General features: G+C 45.2%; 1 protein-coding gene across 4 annotated transcripts in view; it reads right to left on the reverse strand.

Annotated features, from left to right (window-relative positions):
* Positions 1-25425, reverse strand: part of CYFIP2 (cytoplasmic FMR1 interacting protein 2) — a 127652-nt gene that overhangs the window by 53123 nt on the left and 49104 nt on the right. For 3 of the 4 annotated variants that reach the window (XM_030328478.1, XM_030328480.1, XM_030328482.1), the window contains 10 exons: positions 23793-23959; positions 22977-23124; positions 19660-19813; positions 18513-18669; positions 17879-17975; positions 14184-14260; positions 10947-11055; positions 8694-8813; positions 2529-2728; positions 618-705 (listed from right to left, as the gene is read on the reverse strand). In XM_030328478.1, the coding sequence (XP_030184338.1) occupies positions 618-705; positions 2529-2728; positions 8694-8813; positions 10947-11055; positions 14184-14260; positions 17879-17975; positions 18513-18669; positions 19660-19813; positions 22977-23124; positions 23793-23959 (1317 nt within the window). Of the gene's footprint in view, positions 1-617; positions 706-2528; positions 2729-8693; positions 8814-10946; positions 11056-14183; positions 14261-17878; positions 17976-18512; positions 18670-19659; positions 19814-20739; positions 20815-22976; positions 23125-23792; positions 23960-25425 lie in introns of all 4 variants that reach the window. The other variant, XM_030328484.1, reaches the window with a different exon arrangement.

The following is a 25425-nucleotide window of genomic DNA, read 5'->3' on the forward strand; positions in this document are numbered from 1 at the left end:
TTAATCTCTGATATATTCCCAGCATGCAGAATCTAGCCCAGTGTCTGGCCTATAGTGTGCGCTTAATAAACGTCTATTTAATGAATGGCAAAGGACTGAGGGTCTAGAACAGGGCACCATTTGGGAGGTCTAGTTAGGGTCAGGATGTGCATTGTGAACAAAGCAGTAAAGAGATGGGAGAAGACCTGTCTCTCAGCTCTAGCTCGAGCCATCTGGGATTTCCTTCAAACTCCACCTTCCCAATTGCTTCCTGTCTGCAAATCTCTTATCTTTATGGAACACAAAAAATCCCAGAATTGCAGGATGATACGGCAATGAATCGACTGAGAAACAGGAGGAGATGGGGTGAAGACAAGAAGCCCCACACACCTACTTCCCTGCTCACCTCTGTGACGTGCTCCCCAAACAATTCCCGCCCAGGATCCAGCCCCGCCGGGTCTGCGTTCACCCCCGCGCTTGCTAGTTGTGCACAAATAAAGATGAATCTGCTTGCACTTGTTTCTCACTACTGCCTCTTTATCTCTACATCTTCTTACTTTTCTGATTCAGAAAACACTTTTCTGTTTGCTTTTGCTCACTAGCCCTCTTCGAAGTAGGACACAGGCAAGACTACTCACCTTGGATCCATACAGGTAATAAGGCTGGACGTTGGCGGGTTTATCTCTTTGCGGTTCTTGAGTAAAAGGAATGGCAGTTCGAACAAAACTAGCAGAAGAAAAGAGAGGGGAAGGGCGTTAACCAGGCCCAAAGAGTATGCTTCACGGGACACAGCCTCGCAAGAGCCCCTACTGACCAGGTGCAACCACACTGTTTCTTAGGTGGTTGCCTATAAAGACACAACTCTTCTGACATGCTCCCATTCATTCCCCTAGTGTCTCCTTTCTATAGATGGGAAAACTGCAGCCCAGATTCCCAGGCTAGACTCTGGGTTTATGGCTCGCTTACAAGGACATAGGCAAGAAGTGACAATTGGCTGGGCCTGAAAACGGCCTTCTCTGGGGCTCTGATCCTTCCCTATCCACCCACTTTGGCTTCTTAAGAGCAGGGTTCCACAAACTCTGTGAAGGCCCAGATAGGAAACATTCTCAGCTTTACAAGCCAGATGGTCTCTGTCACCATTACTCAACTCTGCTGGTAGTGTGAAAGCACCCAAAAACAATTGTAGATGAATGAGCACGGCTGAGTTCCAGTAAAACTTTATGAATTTCAAATAATTTTCACTTGTCATCAAATTAGAATTCTTCTTTGGATTTTTTCCCCAACCATACAAAAATGTCAATAGTATTCTTTGCTCATGGGTTGTACAGAAACAGTTGGCAACAAGATGTGGTTTGTGGGCGATAGTCTGCAGATCTCTGCTCAAGAGGATTAAAAGTCCCAAATCTTTACAGAACTGGAAGTCTGTCTTGCTAAGTGTGTGGATTTAGGCTCATCTGTGGTTTCCTCCTAGACCCTTCTATTCATTCAACACATACTAATTTAATACTGGCTCTGAGCCAGGCCCTGAGAGTACTGAGAAGACCTGTAAACACATGCATATTTGTGTATCCTCATGGCCTTGTGTTTTCTTAAGAAAGAGAGTGTGTGTGTGTATGTGTCAGTGCTGGTGGGGCAGAAGGAGAGGGGGAGAGAGAATCCCAAGCAGGCTCCATGCCCAATGTGGAGCCAAATGTGGGGCTTCTTCTCATGACTATGAGATCATGACCTGAGCCGAAATCAAGAGTCAGACGCTTAACCGACTAAGCCACCCAGGTTCCCCTCACGTACTTGCGTTGTGCGTGAATACATCTCACCTCTTCTGTCAGGTTTTGAACCTCTGTGGAGATGAGGGATTAGGTCTATGTCCTCACCTCGGTGCCTGACCCAGGGCTGTGTGCACCTTGCAGGAGACATGCAGCACTTCGTCATGCACATGTATGCCTGTTTTGCATGAATGTGTTCATGCATGTGGATGTCCTCATAAAGGTACCGTCTGATCATAAAGCACCATGCGGGATCCTATGTTGGCCTATGGAGTAGTGCACGGCCTGGTTCCTGCGTCTTCCTGGGTCCTGCACTATCTTTCAAGGCACCATTCCCCATCCCATCTGTTCCACCCTCACCAGGCTCTCTAGGTTCCTTGGAGACTTTGTCTGAAATATTCTTCTCCTGTATTTTCATCTTATTTATTCCTACTCATCCTTCACATCTCTTCTCAAGCATTACTTCCTCAGAGGAGGAAGCCTCTCTAGAGGTTCCCATCACTTCCCAGACTGGATTAGGTGGTGCTATTTTCTCTCTCATGACTGGGGGCTTCTTTTCCATCTCCAAGTTTATTGTTTCTAACAGTACATCTATTGTGTGATTGTTGGATCACCTGCATCCTCCTCTAGCCTGGAGGCTCTCAGAGGCAGGAAGGTGTCTGCTTGGTCACCATGGCATCCCCACCTCCAGCACAAGAGGGACTCCAAAAGATGCCTGTTGCAGGAAGGAACTGTTTCCCCCACCCTCAGCCCACCCCAGCCCCCTTGGCCCAGGGAGTCCCTTACCGGTTGGTGGACCCATTGTAGCAGTAGTTGGGGAGGAAGTCGAAGTTCAGCTCCCAGAAGACGTGCAGGGTGATGCGGCCATAGGGGGCAGACACGTTGTGATTGGCCTCCCGGAACATGGCGTCAAAGCTGTCCAGGGTCATGTGCTTACACAGCAGCCGGTGCGTGAGCCGGTTGATCTCCAGCAGCCACTCCAGCTCCTGCCAGAGAGAGCCCATGGCTGCTGAGGACATACACGTATCCTCTACACTTGCACCACTTTATCTTATGGATTCCTTTCAAGCGGGGGAGAGCCTCTCAGACAACCTCCCAGCTGCTGATGTGGAGACTAGGATCCCACAGTGACATGGGACAACACGCTCTTCTTTGGAGGAGGGACTGCCAGACTGTGCTGAGGGAAGCTGCATGCCTGCTCTGGGAAGGGGACCACAGACCAGGTTCAAGTCCCCTGTCTGTACGTCCCTTGGGTGGAGAGCATGTCTGCTTGCTTTCCAGTTCCCATACTGGTGAGGGAAAAGTTCCCCTCTCAGTGTTGCAAGTCAACAAAAGGAAAGGTCTGACTGGCTGTCACCAGAGAATCTATCTCTGCCCTGCAGAAAGCAATCATGAGTTACCACTCGCTAAGTACTTACAATTAGGTCAGACCATGTGAAGCTACTGGTCTTTTATTAAATACTGTTGAGTATTAGTAGTTTCATATGGTTCAGTTTAATATATGCCAAACAGTATCCTAAGCACTTTATGTGTGTTGACTCATTTAATGCTCAAAAAACCCTGTATGGTTACCATTATGGTTTTCTTTATGCACAGAGAAACTGAGGTTTTGAGAAGTTAAATAGCTTGACTCCAAATCCAGGAAGCTGGGCTCCAAAGTCCGTATTCTTAACCACTGTATACGATAGAAATTTAAAAAAATAGCTGGGGGCAGAATGCCCCCTCCTTTGGGTTCCTCTTGTGTCTCTCAGTCACAGGGTTGGTTTCATGTTGGTGAAGGTACAGCTGAAAGCCATGAACCAAGGGCCCATGTGATTGCTTGGAACCCCACCTTCAAGCAGAGAATGGGAGCAAAGTGGACAATATGCAGATACAACAGCTCACTGCATTTGTTGGCAAGTAAAAGGAGAGTGGGCCCCTTTGGGCTGGCTTGGTCCCTTGTGCTGCTGTCAAAAAGAATCAAAGCACAATCTTATGCAGAGATAAGGCATCCTTCTTTCTGATGCTCTAGGACACTCCCATATTGCTGTGGTGAAGTGCTTTTTTGAGATCCTCCTGTTTCATAGAGGGGACAAATGAGGCTCAGAGGGTGAAGTAATTTGCCCGGGGTCACACAGGGAATACAGAACATGGTTTAGTAAGTGATCCCAGGTCTTCTGACGTCAAATCACATGTTTAGGCCCCTATGACGTAGCTGCCTGGAGTAAAGAATCAGTTTGCCAAGAAAGCCCTTTGAAAAGTAACAATGGTTAAAGTAAAGATGTTTTACAATATAAAAATTCAATGAACACTGGCAAGGGCAGTTCACCGGTGTGGCCAAGAAGTGGGACAGCCAGAGGGCCAGCCTTACTGGTTGGGACGTGGAGTTCAGGTGTCTATGGTCACAGGCTGCAGCCCCATATCAGGGAATCAATTTTATTTTCATCAGTCACAAGACCTCCCTAATGCTGGTTGGGGTTCAGAGTGTGGTCAGGTAGAGGCCCCAGACTATGCTTAGAATCTGAGAGATTTGCCTTTCTGAAACTCAGATTCTATGGCTCTAAATTGGGGGTATAGAACTGTATCAAAGCTTGCAAACCTAAATGGCTATAGAGGCCAGACAGCTCAGGCAAGAGAGACAGTCAGAAGCAGGGGGGATTCCTGGGGCTCGGTCTCTGTGGCAAAACGTCTGTCCAGGTAAGGGTGAAGCCGCCACTTAACTCCATACAGGTATCACCTCTTCAGAATGGGCTCAGTGATGACAGATCCCAGGGTCTTTCAAAAGAAGGGGAAAATCTGGATTTTAGTTCTGGAATGGCAACTGGAAGAATATGTTTCCAGTCACTGTGCACCATGAAGCAAATGAAGGGAAGAAAGAGAAAATCACCTCTCTGCTTCTGTTAGGGCATAGCCAGCTGGACTATTATTTTTGTTCCCATTCACTTAGAATGGGTAAAATAAAATAAAATAAAATAAAATAAAATAAAATAAAATAAAAGGAGTAAATGCTAATGATTTTATTTCCGAGCTCACTGAGTCCCTTGGTACACTGAGGTACTGTGTTACTAGGCAGACAACTGCAAATAAAAAACCAGGGAACAATTTCTGTTCTAATGCTCTGTGATTTCAAGAGCCTCACAAATGTGTATCAGTGTTTACAAGGGAGACCAACGGAGGGAGTTCTTAGCTCTGCTGATGGGGGGGCTCCTAGAAATGTAGATCTACTTCTTTCATCATGCAACCGCACCGAGGTTTTTGTTATATAGTTCAAACTGTCTTGGCATCAGCCATGTTCTTCTGGACTTTAAATCATAGGAGGCCACCTGCCTCTGGGATGCAGAACCCAGTGCATCAAGGCACAGAAGGTTTACAAGGCCATGTGGGTGGCTCAGGTGCCTTCTGAGAAGGTCTGAATTTTCTATAGTCAAGCCAGTTTACTGAGAGCAACGCAGAGCAGCAGAACTGAAGAAATAAAACACATCATGGGACAACTTCTGTGAAAGAGTAGAAAGAGCTCTTTGGTGGGAACCAGAAAGACTGAGTGTCAGCCATATTGGACCGCTGACCTGCTCTGTGGCCCCAGGTAGGCGAGAAGAACAGGGGTCTCAAAGTCAGGTGCAGCAAGGCATGGAAGGTCATACACAGGAATGAAGTGCACCAGTGGGGCTCGGGGCAAGCTAAAGAGAGCACAACCCGCCTGATGGGATCGTCTAGTCATTTCTAGACAATTGTTGCCATCTGGAAAGGCTGGTGTGATGTTGCCAGAGCTTCTGCAGTTTTATTCAAATTCTTCCAAATGTTAAATGTTGGCTCAAAATTTCAAATGTGCTCTATAGCCTAAACAAAACACAGCCTGCAAGCTGCCAGCCCTCTAATTCAGCATCAGAGCTCTCCGAGAATCTATTTGCTCAGCTGTGTAGGATGAGGACAACTGGCTTGAGAAATCCCTGCCACCCTCCCAGCTTGGCATCAAGCCGCCTTCTCATCTCAGAGTGGAGTTTCTAAGGTGGAGGGAAGGGCTGAAGGGAGCACATTCCTCAGTTTGTTTCTCAGAAGAGGCAGAAGCTTCTGAGCCAAGGCCAATGAGGGTCTCCCGACCCCACAGGAGAGAGCATCCCTGGGGTCTCCTCTTCCTGGGCTTCACAGGAAGTGGCTACTCTCCTGGGGGCTGCCCTCACCTGATAAACACCAGCTTTCACTGCTTGTTTTGATTTTGTTCCCAGCTAAAAGAACATTCAGTGCCTTTCAAGGAGTGGGAAGAGGCTATGGACACCCACCGACACCTCAAAACAGATTTTCCATGAGATAGGCTCATTCATTACTGGACAACAAGAAGATACAGATAAACAACAAAGATGAAAACAAAAATCCCACTGCTTGGAGATAATCACTGCTAACATTTTGGCATAAACAAAGAATAATCCTCCTCCTTCCTCTTCCTTCCTTCCTTCCTGCCTTCCGTCATTCTTCCTGCTTTCCTTCCAGGAAGGCAGGGAGGGAAGCGGGAGAGAAGAAGGCGGGGGCTGGGAAGGGAAGTGAAAGGGAATTCCTTTTATCCTTTACTTTCGGTGCCTTTCTGCATTTGCCTTTCCTTTCCTTTCCTTTCCTTTCCTTTCCTTCCTTCCTTCCTCCGTCCCTCCCTCCCTCCCTCCCTCCCTCCCTTCCTTCTTTCCTTTCATAAAATCCATTTCTTAAGATAGATCTCCCAGAAGAACATACGCTATATTATAATCTCTTAAAGTCACTGACCCAGGACTTAGGTGAGCATTTAAGGGGCAAGTCCTCTTAAGAAATGCTATTGAAAATTCACTCTGAGAATGTTTCATTGTTAGCCCCAAATTTCTATGCTCCTCTCTTCTTCTTTTTTTTTTTTTATAGAAGTTATAATTTATTAAGTGCAAAGTACTATGCAAAGCTCTTCCAGGCTGTAAAGAGTCATCCTTATAAAAATGCTATACTGTGAATTCTAATATTCCTCCATCATGAGATGGGGAAACAGGCTGGTAGAAGTGAAGTAACTTGCCAAGACTGCCCAGCTAGTATGTGGCAGGGCCAGGACTGGGACCCTAGCTAGGTCTTTCTGACTCTAGACCCTCATTCCTAGTCACCGTTTTTTTTGTTGTTGTTGTTGTTATTGTTTTTTTTTTTTTTTTTGTTTTTAACCACTTTGTCCACCTAAGAAAGCAAATTTTATTTTGAAATAATTTCAGACTTTCAGGAAAGTTGTGAAAAAGCAGAGCTCCTGTGTATCCTTGACCCAATTTCCTCATGTTAACATCTTACCTAATCATAATTATCAAAAGTAGGAAATAAACATTGGTCCAATTCTATTAACTAAATGACACCCCTTATTCAGATTTCATCAGACTCTTCACGAGGGTCCTTTTGTTTGTTCTTGGATTCAATTCAGAATCTCACATTGCATTTAATTGTCATATCTCCTTAGTCTTTTTCAATCACTAACATTTTCTAATCTCAGTCTTGTATGATCTGGATGCTTTTGAAAAGTATTGTTCACTTTTTTTTTAAAATGCTATTTGATTGGAATTTATCTGATATTTTCTCATGATTAGGTTGAGAACATGCATTTTGGCAAGAATACCACAGAGGAATACATAACGGGGATACATGAATATCTGTTAATACTGGTGATGTTAATCTTTGATGCTTGGTTAAGATGGTATCTGCCAAGTTTCCCCAGTGTACAGTTATTATTCTTCCCTTTGGAGTTAATAAATATTTTCAAGAAGATAATGTGTGCAAGAATCCTGCTTCTTCATTTTTTTTTTAATTTTCAAGTAATTTTTAAAATTATAGTAAAACATATAACATAAAACTTACCATCTTAAGCATTTTTAAAAAATGTTTATTTACTTATTTTGAGAGATAGAACGCAGGTGGAGGGGCAGAGGGAGAGACAGAATCCCAAGCAGGCTCCACACTGCCAGTGTAGAGCCTGACACAGGGCTTGAACTCATGAATCTGTGAGATTATGACCTGGGCAGAGACTAAGAGTCAGATGCCAAATGGACTGAGCCACCCAGGTGCCCCCACTTTAACGTTTTTAAGTGTATAGCTCTGTGGCATTAAGTACATTCACATTATTTTGCAACCATCACCACCATCTGTCTCCAGAACTAACTTTCCTCAACCAAAACTCTGTACCCATTAAACACCAATTTCCTAGTTCCCAGTAATAAAAATCCCACTTTCTGTCTCTATGAATTTTACTACTCTAGGGACCTCATAATAAGAGGAATCATAAAATATTCTTCTCAAAGCTCTGCCTACTAATTTCAGCATTCTTTGCTGGATTTTGCTCACAACAATTGTCACCATGGTGCTTTAATGGTGATTTTTTATTTCTCTCATTCCTTCCACTCATCTGCTTTTGAAAGCATTAAAGTCCTCCTTTGATTCACTTCAGGACTGCTCAATCAAGTTTATTCTAATTCCTGGAGAAGAAGAGTCAGCAGAGAGTAGCTCAAATTACTGTTTAATAGAAGAAAGTAGGCCTGTCCCATGCTTGTGCATCAGGACCAACTACATAGTATGCAGGTCCCAGTGCAAAATGGAAAACCCTTGTTAAAAAAATTATTAAGAATTTCAAGATGGCAACAGCAGAGCATTAAAAAACCAAGCACAGAGCCCTTCTGGGACCTATACTACTGCACACCCATGACACCCTCACTGTTGTGCAACCTTCCCTAGCTCTCAGAACCACCCCCCTACTTTCTTGATTCTGTAGAAGCCCAAAGGAAAAGCAGCTGTGCCCCAGCATTGGTCATCTCAGAGATCTCAAGGCAATCAGGAGGGTAAGGTGACTCTCATTCATTTCTTGCTCTATTCATTTGGGAAAGAGACTCACTGCTTCTCTTTAACTAGCTCAGTACTAGGTTAACAACACTTGTAGCTAGGCTTCAAGTCTAAGGAATCCCAGACCAGAACTCCCATGGGCCCCCTGTCCCTTACCACGATGGAAGTCAGGTCCTCACTCTCAAAACGGCTGATGGCCTGGTCCAAGGATTTATACATGGCGGCAGAGATACGCTGGGTAATGAGTCTGTTTAAGTCAATTGATCTACCCAACAACTGCATGGAAGAGACAGAGAGAAAAGTTACTTAAGGTTCTCACAGGCACATGACCACTAAATGCAATGCACTGATAGAAAATTGGATTGAAAGCATAAAGGACATTACTAGGACAAATGGGGACTCTATGCAAAAAAGAGTATTGTCAAATTTCCTGAGTATGATAATTCTATTTTGATTATGAGACAATGTCTTCATTCTTTGGAGATACATGCTGAGGTATTCATGAGTGAAGTGTCATCACTCTCTCGAATGGCTAAGAAGAGTACATATATTTAAAGGAAGTCAGAGAAAGCCTCTCGAAAGCAGTTTTCGTGAATGGTCATGTATATTTAAACATATATATATTAATGTTATATATAAATATATATTTTTATAAATTATATATACTATATATTTATATATTATATATACTTATTTCCTATTTATAGATTATGTATTTATTTATTATTTATATACTACTTACTATATATACACCGTATTTATAGTATACATATCATACACTATTCACATATTTATATACTATTTATCTGCACTTTTTATATCTGTATGTGTGTGTGTATGTGTGTGTATATATATATATATATAAAGTATATGTATATACACACACATACATATGTATATACACAAACATATATTCATATATTTCACTTTGGTAGGTGCCTAATAATTATTCTTAACCATTTTATTTCTTTTACTGTATTTGTGAGAGAGAATAAATAAGTATATAAGAGAAAGTGAAGCAAATGTGGTACAACATTAATAATCATGGATCTGCCTACAGAGTATATATATGTTCATGGTGTTATTCTTTCAACTTTCCTGTCAATTTGAAATATAAACAGTGGAGCGAAAATGTGATTCATTCATACTGTAGGAAAAGGCTCAGGACAGGCTCTGGCATCCCATGCAACGCTGGCCTCCTACATTTAGCCCTGAGGTTCTTCCTGCGTCTGTCCTGTGTGCCCTTATGGGGATGAGTGTAGAAGCATGAGAATGAAGGGCTGATTACAGCATGGAAAACAGAACTTAGGATAATTTCCATCAGGGTACACACACGGGGATTATTGCAGATGCTATGTGAACAGCAATAAACAATTACTGAGTGCCTGCTGTGTGCACTGCACTTTACTGGGTGCCCAAGGATTATTCTTAACTTTTTAAAATTTAATTCTTAACTATTTTATTTTTTTCGATTTCCCTTTTGGGAGATTTTCTACCAACTAAGACCCCTTACAGCCATCATGTGCACATAAAAGCCCTCAGTATTTAATGTCCTGTGGCTAATTCTGACTGCATCAGTAACTAATAGCTGTAATTTCCTGAGAGGTTGAAGGAAAAGCATTGAGCTCCTGCTGTTGACAGAAGTGAAGCTCGTTCTTTTTTCTCTCATAATTCTGTTTTGCTTTGATTTCTCAGAGCAGTGAAAATGTCCAGGGTTTCCAGGGTAACCCTTTCCTCCCCACCAGGGGTACTTCTCAGCCATGGCCCTTCACCTGGGTCTACTCCACAAACACCGTGGCCCATGTACCAAGCACACAAAGGTCATGGCCTAGAGGCCGTTTCACCGCTGCTTGGCTGACAGCAGGGCTTAGGAGTTGGGTGGCTGAAGCATCCTGTGTTTTGCCTGCCTGGCTCATGTTAACATTTTAAAGCAGGGAGATGTTTCTGAGCTCCTGGCAGCATTTCCTCTACATTTGCAGTCAAATGTTAACAGAAACCAACCTCACAAGACCAAACTGTGATTTCTAGCATGGGTTTGGCTGACACAATTTATTTCAAGCATGAAGTAGCCTGCCTTCCCTTAGACCAGCATTTGCCCATTTCTGAGCGGCAGTCCTGATGGAAAGAAGTGAGCCACAGCTTATGACAAGAAGACTAAGACTCTGCTGGCTACTACGCCACAGAAGTGTCCTAGGGGCAGAATGAGAAGCCTAGAACTTGAACCACACGATGCCAATGCCTCTTCGTTATTTGTACGATTCTGTGGCTGTGCTATGCCCACCACGGTCAGAAACCCACATGGGCAGTACGCAGGGTGGAGAGTGTTTAGTCCTGATCTCTGATCTCCCCACTAACTTCATAGCTACTCTCTAACCTGTCCCACCTCTGCTCTGGCTTTCTACACCATACCTGGACATGTCTCTGTTTCAGCAGCGTTTCGTAGCGGTTGGACGGCGGGTATGGAATGATGACTCCATAATTCTTACACTCGGCCCTAAAACGTTTATCCAACAGGACACTGAAGGGATAAAAGTTGAATAAGGCCAGTAAACATGATGGTGAGTGATTTCCAATCACCTAGCCACATCTGTTTCAGACTGTAGGATCTACCCATGAAGCGTTATTTTATGTATTTAAAATAAAACTATTTTCTGCTTTAGAGCAAAGTTCGGATTTCTTTTTAGCCACAAAAGCTCAACATAAAGCAGAACTTCCAGGTTAAAGACAAGCAACACAGAAGTTGAGTCACCTCCCTCTTTTATTCATTTACCAAAAAAGCAACTGAGTGCATGCTTGCCATATCCCAGGGAACATTGTCGTACTGGGGATACAAAGTTCCTGTCCTCACGGAGCTTACTTCTGGTAAAGACACTGACAACTAAATAAACGGAGAAGTTAAATAATTTCATGCAAGAGAAAATACTGCATAGTATTTACTACTTCTCAGGCACACACATGCATGTACACAGGCATTTTAAATTTCACGACAACCTTATGAGTTAGATGTGCTATTATTATCTTTCACACTGAGGTACAGAATGCAGAGTAATCGTGCTCTGAAAATAACAACACAGGATCATTTGGTATTCGGAGGTCAAAGACAGTGTCTCTAAAGCAATTTTGTTGGATGGACACCTAACTGCTAAAAATGGAAAGATCTGGGGGAAGAGTGTTTCTGGCATTGAAAAAAAAAAAGCTGGTCCGCATGGATAAAGGGCAGGCATGCTGGAGACCAATGGGCAAAAAGGAATTTACAAGGTTAATCTAGGGGCCAGATCACATGGGACTACATCAGCTGCGGTAAAAAAGCTAGGTATTTTCTAGATGTCAGTGGCAGCCATTGAAAGGCTTTAGGTAGGAAAGTGACATAATTTAAATGTACACTGTCCAGCATGGAGAGCAGCCACCAGCTACAGGACCCCACAGAGCACCTGCAACTTGGTGAGATGTGCTGGAAGTGTAAAACACACACTAGACTTTGAAGGCTTAGGAAAAAAAAAAACAACAAAAACTATCTCTTTAACAATTTTTGTATCGGGGTGCCTGGGCAGTTCAGTCGGTTAAGTGTCCGATTTCGGCTCAGGTCACGAAATCTCGGTTTGTGAATTTAAGCCTTGCATCAGGCTCTGCTGTCAGCACAGAGCCCACTTCGGATCCTCTATCGCCCCCTGCTCCACCCCCCACACCGTGCGCTTGCTCTCTTTCTCTCCCAAACATACATAAAAAACATTAAAAAATGTTTTTGTATTGATTTCATGTTGAAATTGTATTTTAGATACATTGGATGATAGAAAATATATTATTAAAATTAGGGGTGCCTGGGTGGCTCCGTCGGTTAAGCCTTGACTCAGGCCAAGGGCTCAGCTCAGGGGCTCAGGTCATGATCACGGTTTGTGGGTTCGAGGCCTGCATCGGGCTCTGTGCTGACAGCTCAGAGCCTGGAACCTTCTTCGGATTCTGTGTCTGCCTCTCTGCCCCTCCCCTGCTCGTGCTCTGTCTCTGTCTCTCAAAAATAAATAAACATTAAAAACACTTTTTAAATTAATTTCACCTGTTTATTTTTCCTTTTTAAAATATGGCTACTAAAAAATTTAAAATTACATGTGCGGCTCACATTTGTGGTTGCACTGTATTTCTAATGGACAGAGCTGATTTAGATCATTCTTTCCTTCCTGTGCTTTCTTGGACTCTCCCAACCTCTCAGTCTCCCCCAGCCACCCATATTTTTGGAAAACATTCACCTTGTAGGGAGTAAGTAGGATAGATTAAGGGCAGTATTTTAGATAAGAATGTTTTATAAACTAAATATACAGAGGATCAGGGTTTGACAAATCTGGGTTTGTGTACACAGCATATTTGAAATGAGAATTATTTTAGAGACACTGGAAGCTCTACTCACTGTTCTAACCACTTCTCATTCAACCCAGACATGTTCTAAGTGATTACTTTGTGAAAGACTATGTGTTTGGTGTGCTTTCCCAGAAAGTATTTTCCATCATTAAGAGCCGCTCCCTTCATTGGATGTGCATTCTCTGTTAACAGGAACTTGTGTGCTCTGTACATCAGCTTCTCTTTGAAATATGTCAGAGCAACTCTAGCCGTCAAAAGCAAAATGACGCAAATTCCTTGCATAGAAAGAAAAATAATTTCTGTTGGTTAAGTAACTATTCTTGATATTACTGGTTTATAGACTTGGATTTCCAATAAGAAGAGAGACACCTATTTTGAGGTTTTTCTTGACCAGTTCTGTTACGGGTTCCTGCAACTCAGGAATTCATGGGCGTCTAAATCAACACACACCGCCAAGCAACACCAACAAGCCTCGAACACTTGACATGTATCTTACCACAACTTCCTCACTGGTCTCCTATCTGACCTATATTTATATACCCATTACTTGCTCACCACCAATCCATTCTCCACATTTTTATGTTTTTAATAGGGCAAATTTTTAAAAGTAAAAACTGAGGTCTCTGTCATACTTTTGAAACCATCCCATGATATTCTATTCCTCCTAGGTAAATGCCTACAAGCCCCGTCACCTGAGCCCTGCCTACCTCTTCAGTTTCATCATGCAACCTGCCTCTTCTTGTGGTCTGTGAATGAGGCCTTTACATGTACTAATTCACATTAATTGTCTCAACTGCCCTATGGAGTAAGTGTGCTGTCAATATGATATTTCTGCCACAGGGACTTTGCAAACAGTTCCTTTGCCTGCAATTTCCTGTTCCATCCTTCACTTTTAATTAATGCCTACCAATTTCAGATAAGAACTCAAATGTTACTTTCTCAGGATAGCTTTTCTAGTTCCTCACCCCAAAGACTAGTTCAGGTTTAACTGTCACAGATCTGCAAATTCCCATGAACTTTTCCTTCACAGGGAGCATGTAACCTCCCTTGTCACTGTGCTTTCATCAGTTTTTATTAATGTCTGTTACCCCCCACTAGACTGTAAGCTCCATGAGGTGCAGCACCAAATCTGCCTATTTTCCTTTCTCCGTATTTTAGCATCCAGTCCAGGCCCACAGGATCGCTCCAATTTCCTTAGGTGCTAAAGAAGAAGAGAGGTTTTTTACAACAGGAAACTATGTCTCACAGGTGGCAGTCTAAGAAAGCTTGTTGCTCACGGCCCTGGGACTCTCCTACCTGCCAGCCATGGCTTTGTAGTAAGCAAAGATCTGGTCCGCCAGCTTGTAGACAAACTGATCAAAGCACAGGTTCACCTGGTGAAAGGGAAGCAGGAAATGTCAGTGGTGTCTGTCTGGCTTTATCATAGAAGCTTAGACGACTGAAAGGGGGCGCTTGGGTGGCAGTGCATGTTGTGGAGCAAGAGACTTTGAACAGCAGCAAAAGAAGATTTTGTGATTCAGTTAAGAAGTTTGGCCCTTCCTCTCAAGGTTTTTAGCTAGGCACAGAGAAGGCAAAGTCCAAAAAGCTCTGGAGGAACTGCCCCTGCCTCTGGTCCCCTCCTTGCTGGTGGCCCCTCTGGTGGCCTGCCCAGAGGCAATGCAAGACAGATCTTCATATCCCCTGCAATTACTCGTATCAGCCAACCCATCCTCTTTCCTGCTAGACATTCTTGTCTTTTCCTTTCACTTTATTTTACTTTGCTTGGCAAATGAAGAAGTTGATGGTCACTGGAAACTGAAAAATCTATTTTTTTTTTTTTTTTTGCAAACTTTGCTTAAAAACCTTTGGATCTTAATGAATATGGGGTCATCTTGCCATTTCAGTGTCTTGTCACATAGGTGGCAGACTGTGATGCTCAGGTGAGGCGTTCATGTCAGACATGGGATCAAAACCAAACCCTCCAGTGATGGCCAGAAACAGCCACAGGTGGGACTTTGCTGAGCTGGGGCTGCGGTGGGGGCAGAGCGCCATGTGACTTCAAAGGGAACAGAGCGTATTTACGTGACTTCTCTTCCATTCTTCTCTCCCCAAATTCTCAGCTCCTTACAGTTAATTCTTTATCCGAAGAACTTTCAGGTTTTATCTTACACCCCAGATGCTATTCTGAACATAAACCACAGAGTTGGGTGCAGCTCTGTCCTCATTTGCAGGTAACCAATGCCTCTGCCCCAGACTCTGCACTTCAAAGGTCTCCAGGGGATGTTCCAACAGCTGAAGAACCTGCAGGGTCAAGGTGTCCCCCACTCATACCCTATGCTCCCCTTCTAGAACCAGCCTTGAGTATCTTTGCTCCCAAAGCCCAAGCCCCTTTCAGGCCTGTTTGGTGTTTTCCCTGGCATCATCCCTGAGGGTGGACCGCACCTCGGGTGTGTGCACCCCTAGGGCTGTGGGTTAGCCAAGAGGGCCGCAGTTTGAGGGCAGCGATGGCAGACAAAGCTTGGATATCCGTACACATGCACATAAGGCCCTGTATAGGGCAAAACAGAGCTTGGGGACGGGAACAGAAAGGTGGCAGGCTACAAGCTGGGGTCTCAATTTGTACTTTGGCCCTAGGCCCTCAAATGTTACCCAGGGCCTGGCTGTGTGCTTTTTTTTACATTTATTTTAAAAATCTCTGGGGCACCTGGGTGGCTCAGTCAGTTAAGCATCCGACTCGATTTCTGCTGAGGTCATGGGACTGAACCCTGCGTCCGCCTCTGTGCTGACGGTGTAGAGCCTGCTTTGGATTCTCTCCCTCCCTCTCTCTCTGCCCCTCCTCTGCTCGTGAGTGCATGCTCTCTAAATAAATAAATAAATAAATAAATAAATAAATAAATAAATAAATAAATATTAAAAAAAAATCTCACTTGGCCACATGACACTCTAGGTTTGTTCTGTTTTCAACCTGTTGGAGAACACAAGTATATAAGATCTGTCAGAAGATGGAGTTGTCAAAGCCAAGGTACAACCAGTTAACTTGTCTCCAGGAATCTTTCTTCCCAAGTTCGTACTCAGGAGAACAGATCTGTGTTGGGGTCCATTAAGGTTTTCAACTCCCATAGACATCGGAGGGTTGAGAAAGCAAGAAGCATCTCTAGTAGATTTTCTCTGAAATACGTAAACTTTCAAACTAAGTTAGTGGTGATGCTAATCCTAAAACAGTCATGTCCTTCCTTTATAAAGAAGAATGTCTTATGTTTCTATGACATTTTTCCTAGTTGGCCCATTCTGTGTTTATATAGCCCCATGCAGTTAAGCACAGCGCAGACTATCATTCCCATTTCCAGAAGGCAAAACTACATTTCAGTAACCATCACTGCCATTGCCCTCAGGCTCCTGGTCCTTGCACGGGCCAGGACTGTACCTCCTCGCTCCTCTTTGAAAAGCAGTCATGTGACTTGCTTTGACCAATGACATGTGTCACTTCCTGGTGGAAGCTTTGAGTACCAGTAACACTTCCCCCTGGCATGGCAATTAGTGAATGTTCCAGGTGGGTCCCAGCTTGAAGACCACATGGAGCAGAGCCCCCAATCAATCCATAATGGAGAAATAAACCTTTGGTTTCAAGGTACTAAGAATTTGTGATTATTTGTTACTGGAGCATAACCTAGCTTATCCTGACCAGTACAGAAATAAAGCTATCGAATGACTCTCTAATAAACAGCTTTAATGGTTGAGAGGATGGTTACTTCAGTCCTACCAGTACTAGAAAGTGACTCTGTAAGCTGTGTGACCTTGATGTAATAACTGACCACTGTAAGTCTAAGATTTATTATTTATAAAATAGATAGTAGCACACACTTCTTTAAATTGCTACAAAGTTTATTTGATAAGTCTCTCTCTACAGTGCTTATCCCTGCCCTTGGCAAAAGGCAGATATATAATAATTGATAGGTGGTATTGCTGTTGTTATTATTATTAGCCAAATAACCCAACCAGACCAGACCCAACAGAAAATTGATTTTACCCATGCATTACTATCATCTGCCATCCCTTAATATATTTGAAAAAGAAAGACCATCATCCTGGTCTGGGTCCTTTTCGATGGTCATGATGTTTGTAAAGATCAATCTCCATACGGTGAATGAGATTATAATAGCGTTGCATAGTGACAGACGGTAGCTACGCTTGTGGTAAACATAACATAACATGTCAAGTTTTAGAATCACTGTGTTGTACACCTGAAACTAATGTCACATTGGGTGTCAACTGTCCTGCAATTAAAAAAAAAAAGTCATGGGGCGCCTGGGTGGCTCAGTCGGTTGAGCGGCCGACTTCGGCTCAGGTCACGATCTCACTGTCCATGAGTTTGAGCCCCGCGTCGGGCTCTGTGCTGACTGCTCAGATCCTGGAGCCTGTTTCAGATTCTGTGTCTCCCTCTCTCTGACCCTCCCTCGTTCATGCTCTGTCTCTCTCTGTCTCAAAAAAAAATAAATAAATGTTAAAAAAAAATTTTAAAAAAAAAGTCATAAAAAGAGATCACTCTCCAGAACAAGTCATTGATCCCCTACTGCTATGGTCTGAAAGCGTATGCTCCCGCCAAATTCTTATGTTGTGACCCTAACCCCCAAAGGTGATGGTATTAGGAATCACCTCACTTTGGGAGGTGATTAGGTCATGAGGGTGGAGCCCTCAGAAATGGGATTAGTGCTCTTATAATAAGAGACCCCAGAGAGTTCGCTCACCCTTTCCACTAGCAAGGATACCACGAGAAGTCTGTGACCCAGGAGGGCGCCCCCACTGGGTGGTACTGGACCCCTGATTTGGATTTCCTGCCTCCACAACAGTGAGAAATACATGTCTGTTGTTGATAAGCCACTCAGTCTGTGGTATTTTGGTACAGAAGCCTGAACAGATGAAGACAGCCCACTTTGTGCCAACAGCTCCAGATTTAAAAAGTCCAGACGCTTGGAATAAGATTATAGGAACGAAAGGGGAAGCACGTCACTTGCCTCAGCTTCAATCTCATCATACAGGAACTGCTTTTTAAACTTGGTCAGAGCATAGTAGGCGCTGTCATTGTACAGGTCCAAAGGGTAGAGGACGTACCTGAGGGAGAAGAACAGAGGCCAGCAGCTTACTAATCTCTCTCAACGCAGTCTGACTGATGCGGCTTGGGACATACGAAGGGTTGGGTGAAAAGATGAACAGGCTCTGGGTTAGAAGAGAGCCTTCCAGCATTCTGATGTTTCCAGCCTGCTTTAGGGATGACTTACTTTACAGTCTTCCCACAGAAATCAAAACACCATGAGGTTAATAAGTCCAAGGTCTGAAAAAATTTGTCTGGGACCAAAAGAAATCAGATGGTAGTTAAGGATATTAGCTTCCTGATCCCCAGAGATGACTACCTTCCAAGCATGGCTGTTCTGAGACTGACAAAGCACAGGAAGGACAGCTGGGCTGGTAGAACCCTGAACCTATCTGCAAGGCTGAGTGAAATCTGGTGTCACATGATCCTTGGCATAAGCATTCTCCCTGGTGGGGCACACTGCCTAATCTGGAAAGTTGTGGAAAGAACATAGCTCACTAGCAAAACTACCATCTGAACCCGGGGAACCTCCTTGCTGACCCAATCCTGCCTCTTACTCCATCATGGAAGGTTCTTTGGTTTCCAGGATATGGTCTGTTAGAATCCAGGGCATGGACATCTCAATTGGAAACTGGATTCGCCGGCCCATGGTTAACTCCAGGAAGAATTCTCGGAACCAGAGCTGAGACAGATCACAACACTGCTGCAGGGCTTCTGAAAGCATAGCAGAAAGAGTCGTGGGTTCTACACGGGAAGCACCAAAAGATCTTTCTTCTTGCCGTTTTTATTAACTTAGTTCTTATTGCTTTCATTGCTACTCTTGCCACTGTACTAGTATGCAGCAGGTACTCATAAAACATGACTTGGTCTATAGATCCTGCTCTCTTATACCCGAAAGCCAGTCTAACATCTATTTAGAAAACACCATTTGTTAAGCTTCTCAGTAGCAGCCCTTGGGGGGAAGAGAGCAGCAATGTTTTAGAGCTTTAGATGCCTCCCCAGTTTCCATCATCCCCCTGCAAAGCCGTCCTGAAAAGCCACGATCCGAGTGTGAAAAGCATGCTTTTTATACAAACACGGTGTCAAGCCAGGTCCCCAGGTGCCTACTTTTAACTGTTCCTTGTTAAAGGATCCTTGTTAAAGGATCTTAACCAACCTGGATTGTTGGTTAAGATCACTCTTCTCAGATTCCTTGTTAAAGGATCCTTGTTAAAGGATCTTAACCAACCTGGATTGTTGGTTAAGATCACTCTTCTCAGCACCAACAGATGCATTACCACTCCCACATCCCTGAATGCTGCTCTCCTTCCACCCTGCCCTGTCCCACCTGCATAGGCATCCTGCTGACAGGAGAACAGGGTTGTGGGACACAGGGTTGTGGTACAGCCTGAAAGCTGCCTTTGTTAGGAGCAACAAGATAGTCAAGTGCCTGGCCACGTCTGCAGGTATGTTGGCAGTTTTAATTCCTTCTTCTAAGAACTTCATGACAAATATACTGAAAATGTCTACCAGACAAATTTAGCTGAGTCAGAATAGCCTGACTGGCCTGGCCTTTCCAAGCCCACCAGAAAAGTTTGTATTTTCTTCTTCAGTGGCAAAATGTGTCCCTTTTGGTCAATGATCACGTTTCTTTGCGACTTTTGGTCTGAAGGCCTTAGTTGGTCTGGGACCTGGGACCCCCATCCTCTCCCCACTGCGACTCACCACTGATGTTGAGCAGGTGCGTGAAGAAGAAGGACTGTTTATGGAAGTCCTCTATGGCGAGGACGATGGGTCCATCAAGGCTGCTTCTCAGGGTCTTCTTGGAGCCACTTTTGTCTGCAATGAGTGATTCAAGCATGGTCCGCACCATGTACAGCTTGAAAGAGAAAGAAAGATGAGAAGGTCAAGGGCTGGCTCTCCACCCTGGGGTAAAGGTTTCTTTGTGCTGTATTTATATTTTTCTTTTTTTTTTTTCCTGCAGATGTCTGCTCTTAAAAAGCACTGTCTTAAGGAAGCACCAGTTTAGGGTTGGAGAAGTGAATTTGGAACATATAAACCTGCAAGAGGGAGACTGCCCAGCCCGGGAGGAAGTCCTGCCTGGGGTCTGCGGCATCCCTGGGTAGGTAGACCCGGTAATACCAAGTCATTCAAGGCCCAGGTTTTTGCCTGCTCTGCTCGGCCAAGGGCATGGGCATCAGAGGAGAACTTCAGTTCACGTCACTCTGGAGTCACTCTCTGCTTTACTGGTTGGCTATGGTGGTGCCATGGGTGGAGCCGTGGACTCGGGTCTAAGGCCAGGCACTGCTACTGTCTTGCTGTGTGACCTTGGGCAGCGAAGTCCCGCTCTGGGCCTCAGTTTTCTTATCTGCTAACACGAAGGGGTTGCACCAGATGCTTTCTCAAATCAGTCCCTTTCAGCTCTAACATTTTGAGGAACTGCGAAATAGAATATGATCAGAACAAGCCTCCCACCCAACCACCTCAGGCTTCTGACCCTTAGCACTCTGAATCCATGACTGAGTGATGGCGCCCTCTGGTGGTGCCAGCTGCATTGCACAGCCTACCAAAATCCTGGGAGGAAAGCGGGTGAAGATTGGTACTTACACAGGAGGTCTACTAGACAATCAACTCCCGCTTACAGAGGGCCTTAAGTGCAAAGGGTGCAAGTGCTAATCTAGATCTTTCCACATCATATGCCTTTGAATGTTAGGGCTGGAAGGGGCCTTGAGGAGCCAGGCTAGTCCATTCCTGCTGCCTCCTGGAGAAGTATACCCCAACCAACCCAGCCAGGCGGTGTAATACCAGGGATCGGCAGCCTCTTCGGCCCTGTGTGCCACCAGTGGGGTGAAACAAAGCCCGCGGGGACCACTGGCAGGCCTAAGACATAGATAGGAGAAAGGAGGAGGGGGTGGGAGGGCAGGAGAGACAGGGAAGAGGGAGAGAGAGAAGAGAGAGAGAGAGAGAGAGAAAAGCAAGAGGTATTGTATACGGTGGGAAAGCCGCCGCGACTGCTATAGGGGCCACTTGCCGACCACCTCTCAGAAGCTCCAACCTCCCTCTGCCACCATGTCTGTGCTGGCTGCCTCTGGATCTCCTCTAGGACCGTACCCACCATGCCCCTGGCATTGGGCCGGGCACGCAGCCTCGGAGAGGAGGGGCACAAGCCCCTGCCACAGCACTTCCCTTCGTGGTGCAAGAGCTCCCCGTGGTGGCCAGTTTACTGGACAGTCCACCCTCTGCGACCCCATTGCTGGGCAGGCCTGACCATCCCTAAGAACCGAGAAGCACTATTCTAATGATGGCCTTTGGAGTCATCAAGGAAAGGATTCATCAAGTACCATCCATGTGGAATTGACTGATCTACATCAAATTCTATTTGAAAATCCACTTCATCGATAAAAGAGGGGGAACTCTTCCCACCTGCTTCTATTTAACTCATCAGATCAGTCAGCAGCCCAGCTCTGCTAGATGCCCCTGTCTCCTGTGCTCTGAAGGCCCTAACAGAGCCCCGGGGCGGGAGTCAGGAGACCTGGGTTCTCGTCCCACCTCCGCCTGTGACTCATCTTGTGACTTAGACAAGTCACTTCCCCTCTCCGGACCTCAGTTTCCCCATCTGTAAAATAGGGAGGGCACTGGGACTAGCTTGTCTCTAAGGGCTCTTCCAGCTCTGACTTCGGGAGTCTACTGAAAATGCATCTATGCCGCCTCGTATGATTTGGTGGTGCTGGGGGTTAACTCGTGGTCACACTCCCCTCTCAGACCACCTACATAAGTATTCCTCCTCTCTGTCCCTCCCTCCCTGCCTGTGTGGCCCTCTTCCTCCTTTCCAGTTTCTCTTTGGCCTTGTCCGGGTCTCCCTCACTCATGTCCTGGGACTTATGGAAACACCCATGAGGTGTGTCCTAGGCTGGAGAGGTCTGTGGTCCTTGACATTACATAGAAGTATTTGTAGAAGCTTCCCTGGGATTTCCACAACCAGCAAGATTAGTGCAAACTGGCCCGTGGGCTGTGAAGCCAAGGAAGTTACAGTGACATGGCTGAGAACCCGTCTTGGCCCATCCTTCCTCCCCGGCCCCTGCCCAGACACAGACACACACACATAGAAGGGGAGGCGGTGGGCCTCACATGGCTCATCTCAGATGATTCAGATTCAGGGTTTCAGAGCTGAGAGAGGCTGAAAGGTCATGTGAAGTGGGAGTTCCTGTAAGACCCCTGAAAGTTCAATGGACCCTTATGCTTTTTTCCAATTCCTCAAAAAGCCTACCAGGAATTGCTTATCCTTAAGTAAGTGGCAAGGATTTGACCAAGATGCCCAGATTCTTTACTTTTTTTTTGTTTTGTTTTTAACAACTATATGACTACTTTGAATAAATCCCAGGTGACCTCTTGTTCAGAAGCTTTGGTTAACAACGCTGAATATCTCTGATTACTAGACTCTCTCTAAGGGGTCAAGGGCTTTTGATACTAGTGCATTTGAGGGGATAATACTTGTCAGTAACATGATCTCATTCAAAATTTTCATTTAATAGAGAAGATAATTAGAGTACAGACAGGTCAAGGTGTTTGCCTAAGATCACACAGCAAGTCAGAGGCAGAACTTATAAATTCCCAAGCTAGGATGTCACTTCAGGGGAAGGGGCCAGGGTTCACTACAGAGGGACAGGATAGATGCATATAGATTCTACCTTAAATTCCTCCTACACTTTGGAACCTAAACTTCACAGGGCTAGGAGATAGCCAGTCCTGGTATTACCTCCATTTGCCAGATTAGACAACTGAGGCACAAGGAGACTGTGTAACATGCCCGAGGTCACACAGGTATCTGGGACTAGAATCCAGGTCTCCTGAATCTTAAGCTGGTAGTCCTCCCTCCTATATTAAAACAAGATGGCAGAATAAGACTAGAACAGCTGCTGGACCCTGCCCCTCCTGCCTGAGGACCACCCAGCCCCACCACCCCACAGTCCAGCCAGGATGACCTACCATGGCCTGGCTGGCCTCTGAGTCAACAGAGCTGGCCTGTGCCCAGAGCCACTTACCTGTGTGCTGGAGGGCCCCACAGCACGCCGGGGCACCTTGATGTCAAATCCACCTTTGGGGTCCTTCTCCCCTCTCAAGCACGGGTCATTAGGCGGCTCTCGGCCCCCTTCCCAGTCACAGATGGTTTTTCGAATTGCCTGGAGGACACTGGGAAGGAAGAACCAATATTCAGAGTAGGTCTTACTGGTGGGAGGAAGCCCTGCAAGCCTGTTTCTAGAGTCTGAGACGGCCCAGGAGCACTTGTCTTAGAATTCCTGTATCTAACCACCCAGGGTGAAGGCTGGCTTCTCAGTCTTGAGCTACAGTCCAGAAGTCTGCACTTTAACAAGCGCCCAGGTGACTCTGAGGGCCACTGCCTAATTTTTTTTTTTCTCATTACAGGGGCGTTTCACTAGTCCAGTTACATCTCTGCATGTTCAAGTTTAATGATAGCTTATATTTGTTGCATACTTACTCCATGCTGCTGTGTGCTTAGGTCTACACACTGATTATTTCACTCTATCAACAGCCAATGAAGTAAGTTATCGTCCACATTTTACAAACGAGGAAAACTGAGGTTCAGAGAAAGTAGGTTATTTGACTGAGTGCACACAGCTAATGGTGGATATGGGCTACAAACCCAGAGACTGAGGCTTCATTTCAAACGTCCAACTCCTAAGAAGGCCTCCTAGAATTTGCTGGAACTTGCTAGTAAGCTCTGTGTGTGTTCAGAGGCTGCTCTGGAAGGTGACTGAGACAGGAACATGCTCTGTTGTCTACACCTAGCACCCCCTGATTTTAGATGTGCTCTTGAAAAGGGCCATCTGAAGACCCACCTGATAAGGACATTCTTCTTCTTCCGCACCGCCTGCCTCAGGGGCTCACGCAGTGTCACCTGGGCAAAGTCTTGCAGGGCCGCGTAGATGGTGTTCCTGATGGCCTGGTTGAAGACGCTCTCCATCCTGCCCATGAGTACCTGCAGGCCTTTGATCATGGCAATCACCTGGCCAGGCACAGATCAAGATCAGGCTCACTGTGCTTCAGCTCACTTATCTGTCCAGTACCCTTCACCACATTGCAGGGAGGGTCCGGAAGCAAGGGGCTAGTGCTACTCAAAGTGCCCGTTCACAACTAGGTCAGAAACATGTGCTGCATGGGAAATCAGTGCTCTGCTTTCTTCATCAACAAAGTCCTGCTACACAGCAAAGATGTCAGCTAAATGGAACGGTGTGCTTCACGATGTAGCTGATTTTCATTCTGGCACCAGGTCCTTATCTTCCTGCTGACTGGTGACAAATGGCAGCTTATTCACAGACCACATTTTGTGGACCACTCTGACTTCTAGAGGCCCCTCTACATACCATGCACCCACAGACTGTATCAAGTAGAACTCTTCTGACCATAAAATTTGCTATAGAATTTTTACCATCTTTGCTTTCAAAAGAACTTGGCCGGTTGCTGTGGAGTCCATAGGACTTCCTCCAGGACACAATATCTCTGTAGAAGTCTCAGGTGAGGGAAAGCCTCTGCCCTTCTGTTTACCTCCTCCCTAGACCTTTAACTCACTTATCTATCTGCAGAGGTGGGGGTGGGTTTTGTGATGAGTGTATGCTGGCCTGCCTTAGAGATCTCTTCTGAAATCTGTCTGCCTGGGTTCCTGTCTTGTCCTGGCAATAACCATTCCCTCCCCATCCCGAGGAAGAGACGCATGTATTTCTACAGTTGCTCTGTCTGTTTCCCAGTGGGTAAGTTAAATGGCACGGAGGAGGAACAAGAAGTCTCGGGTGGCATTGGTTGGAAGTCACATCCCTAGTCCAGCTTCCCCAGCAACAAACCTGATCTTTTGGCCCCTATCAGCCACAAGCACTAATACCTAGATTGAGGGGAGGGGAGGGGATAGCACATGCCAAATCAGCCTCTTACCAACCACTGCACTTATCACACCCGTGATGAGTCTAACACTCATGATGTGTTAGACCTCCTCCCTCTGCACCAGGCTTTAAGTGCTGCAGGAACAGGGCCCAGCAGTGCTGTCCACACCCTGTGCCCACTGCCTGGGCCTGAGGTGGGCTGTCAGAAAAGTTTTGCTGAAAAGGAGTGAATAAAGTAATGAATGAGCTAAGAAGCTAAGATCTTTTTCCTTCCTCTAAACCTCAAAGGAATAAATAGAACATCTGACATTAGGGGAAATGGTGAAAACAAAGTTTAGGAGGTGAGGATTTTCATTAGAATCAATACGTATGATGGTTTTGCTGGAAAGAAGCTTTGGTGTAGAGAAACAATGGGACCGAAGCCTTAAAGGAACATGATGCCATAAAAAAGTCTGGGCTCTCGGCTAGAGATGTAATTAGGATTAAAATAGTGAGGCAAAAGAAGGGATAGAGAGTGAAGATATTTCAGAATAATTCCAAACACAGACGAGTGTGCAGATCTTTTAGACTTAAGAGAAAATATTTGCAACTTCGGGCT

This window comes from Lynx canadensis, chromosome A1 (assembly GCF_007474595.2).
Source record: "Lynx canadensis isolate LIC74 chromosome A1, mLynCan4.pri.v2, whole genome shotgun sequence".
Taxonomy (NCBI): domain Eukaryota; kingdom Metazoa; phylum Chordata; class Mammalia; order Carnivora; family Felidae; genus Lynx; species Lynx canadensis.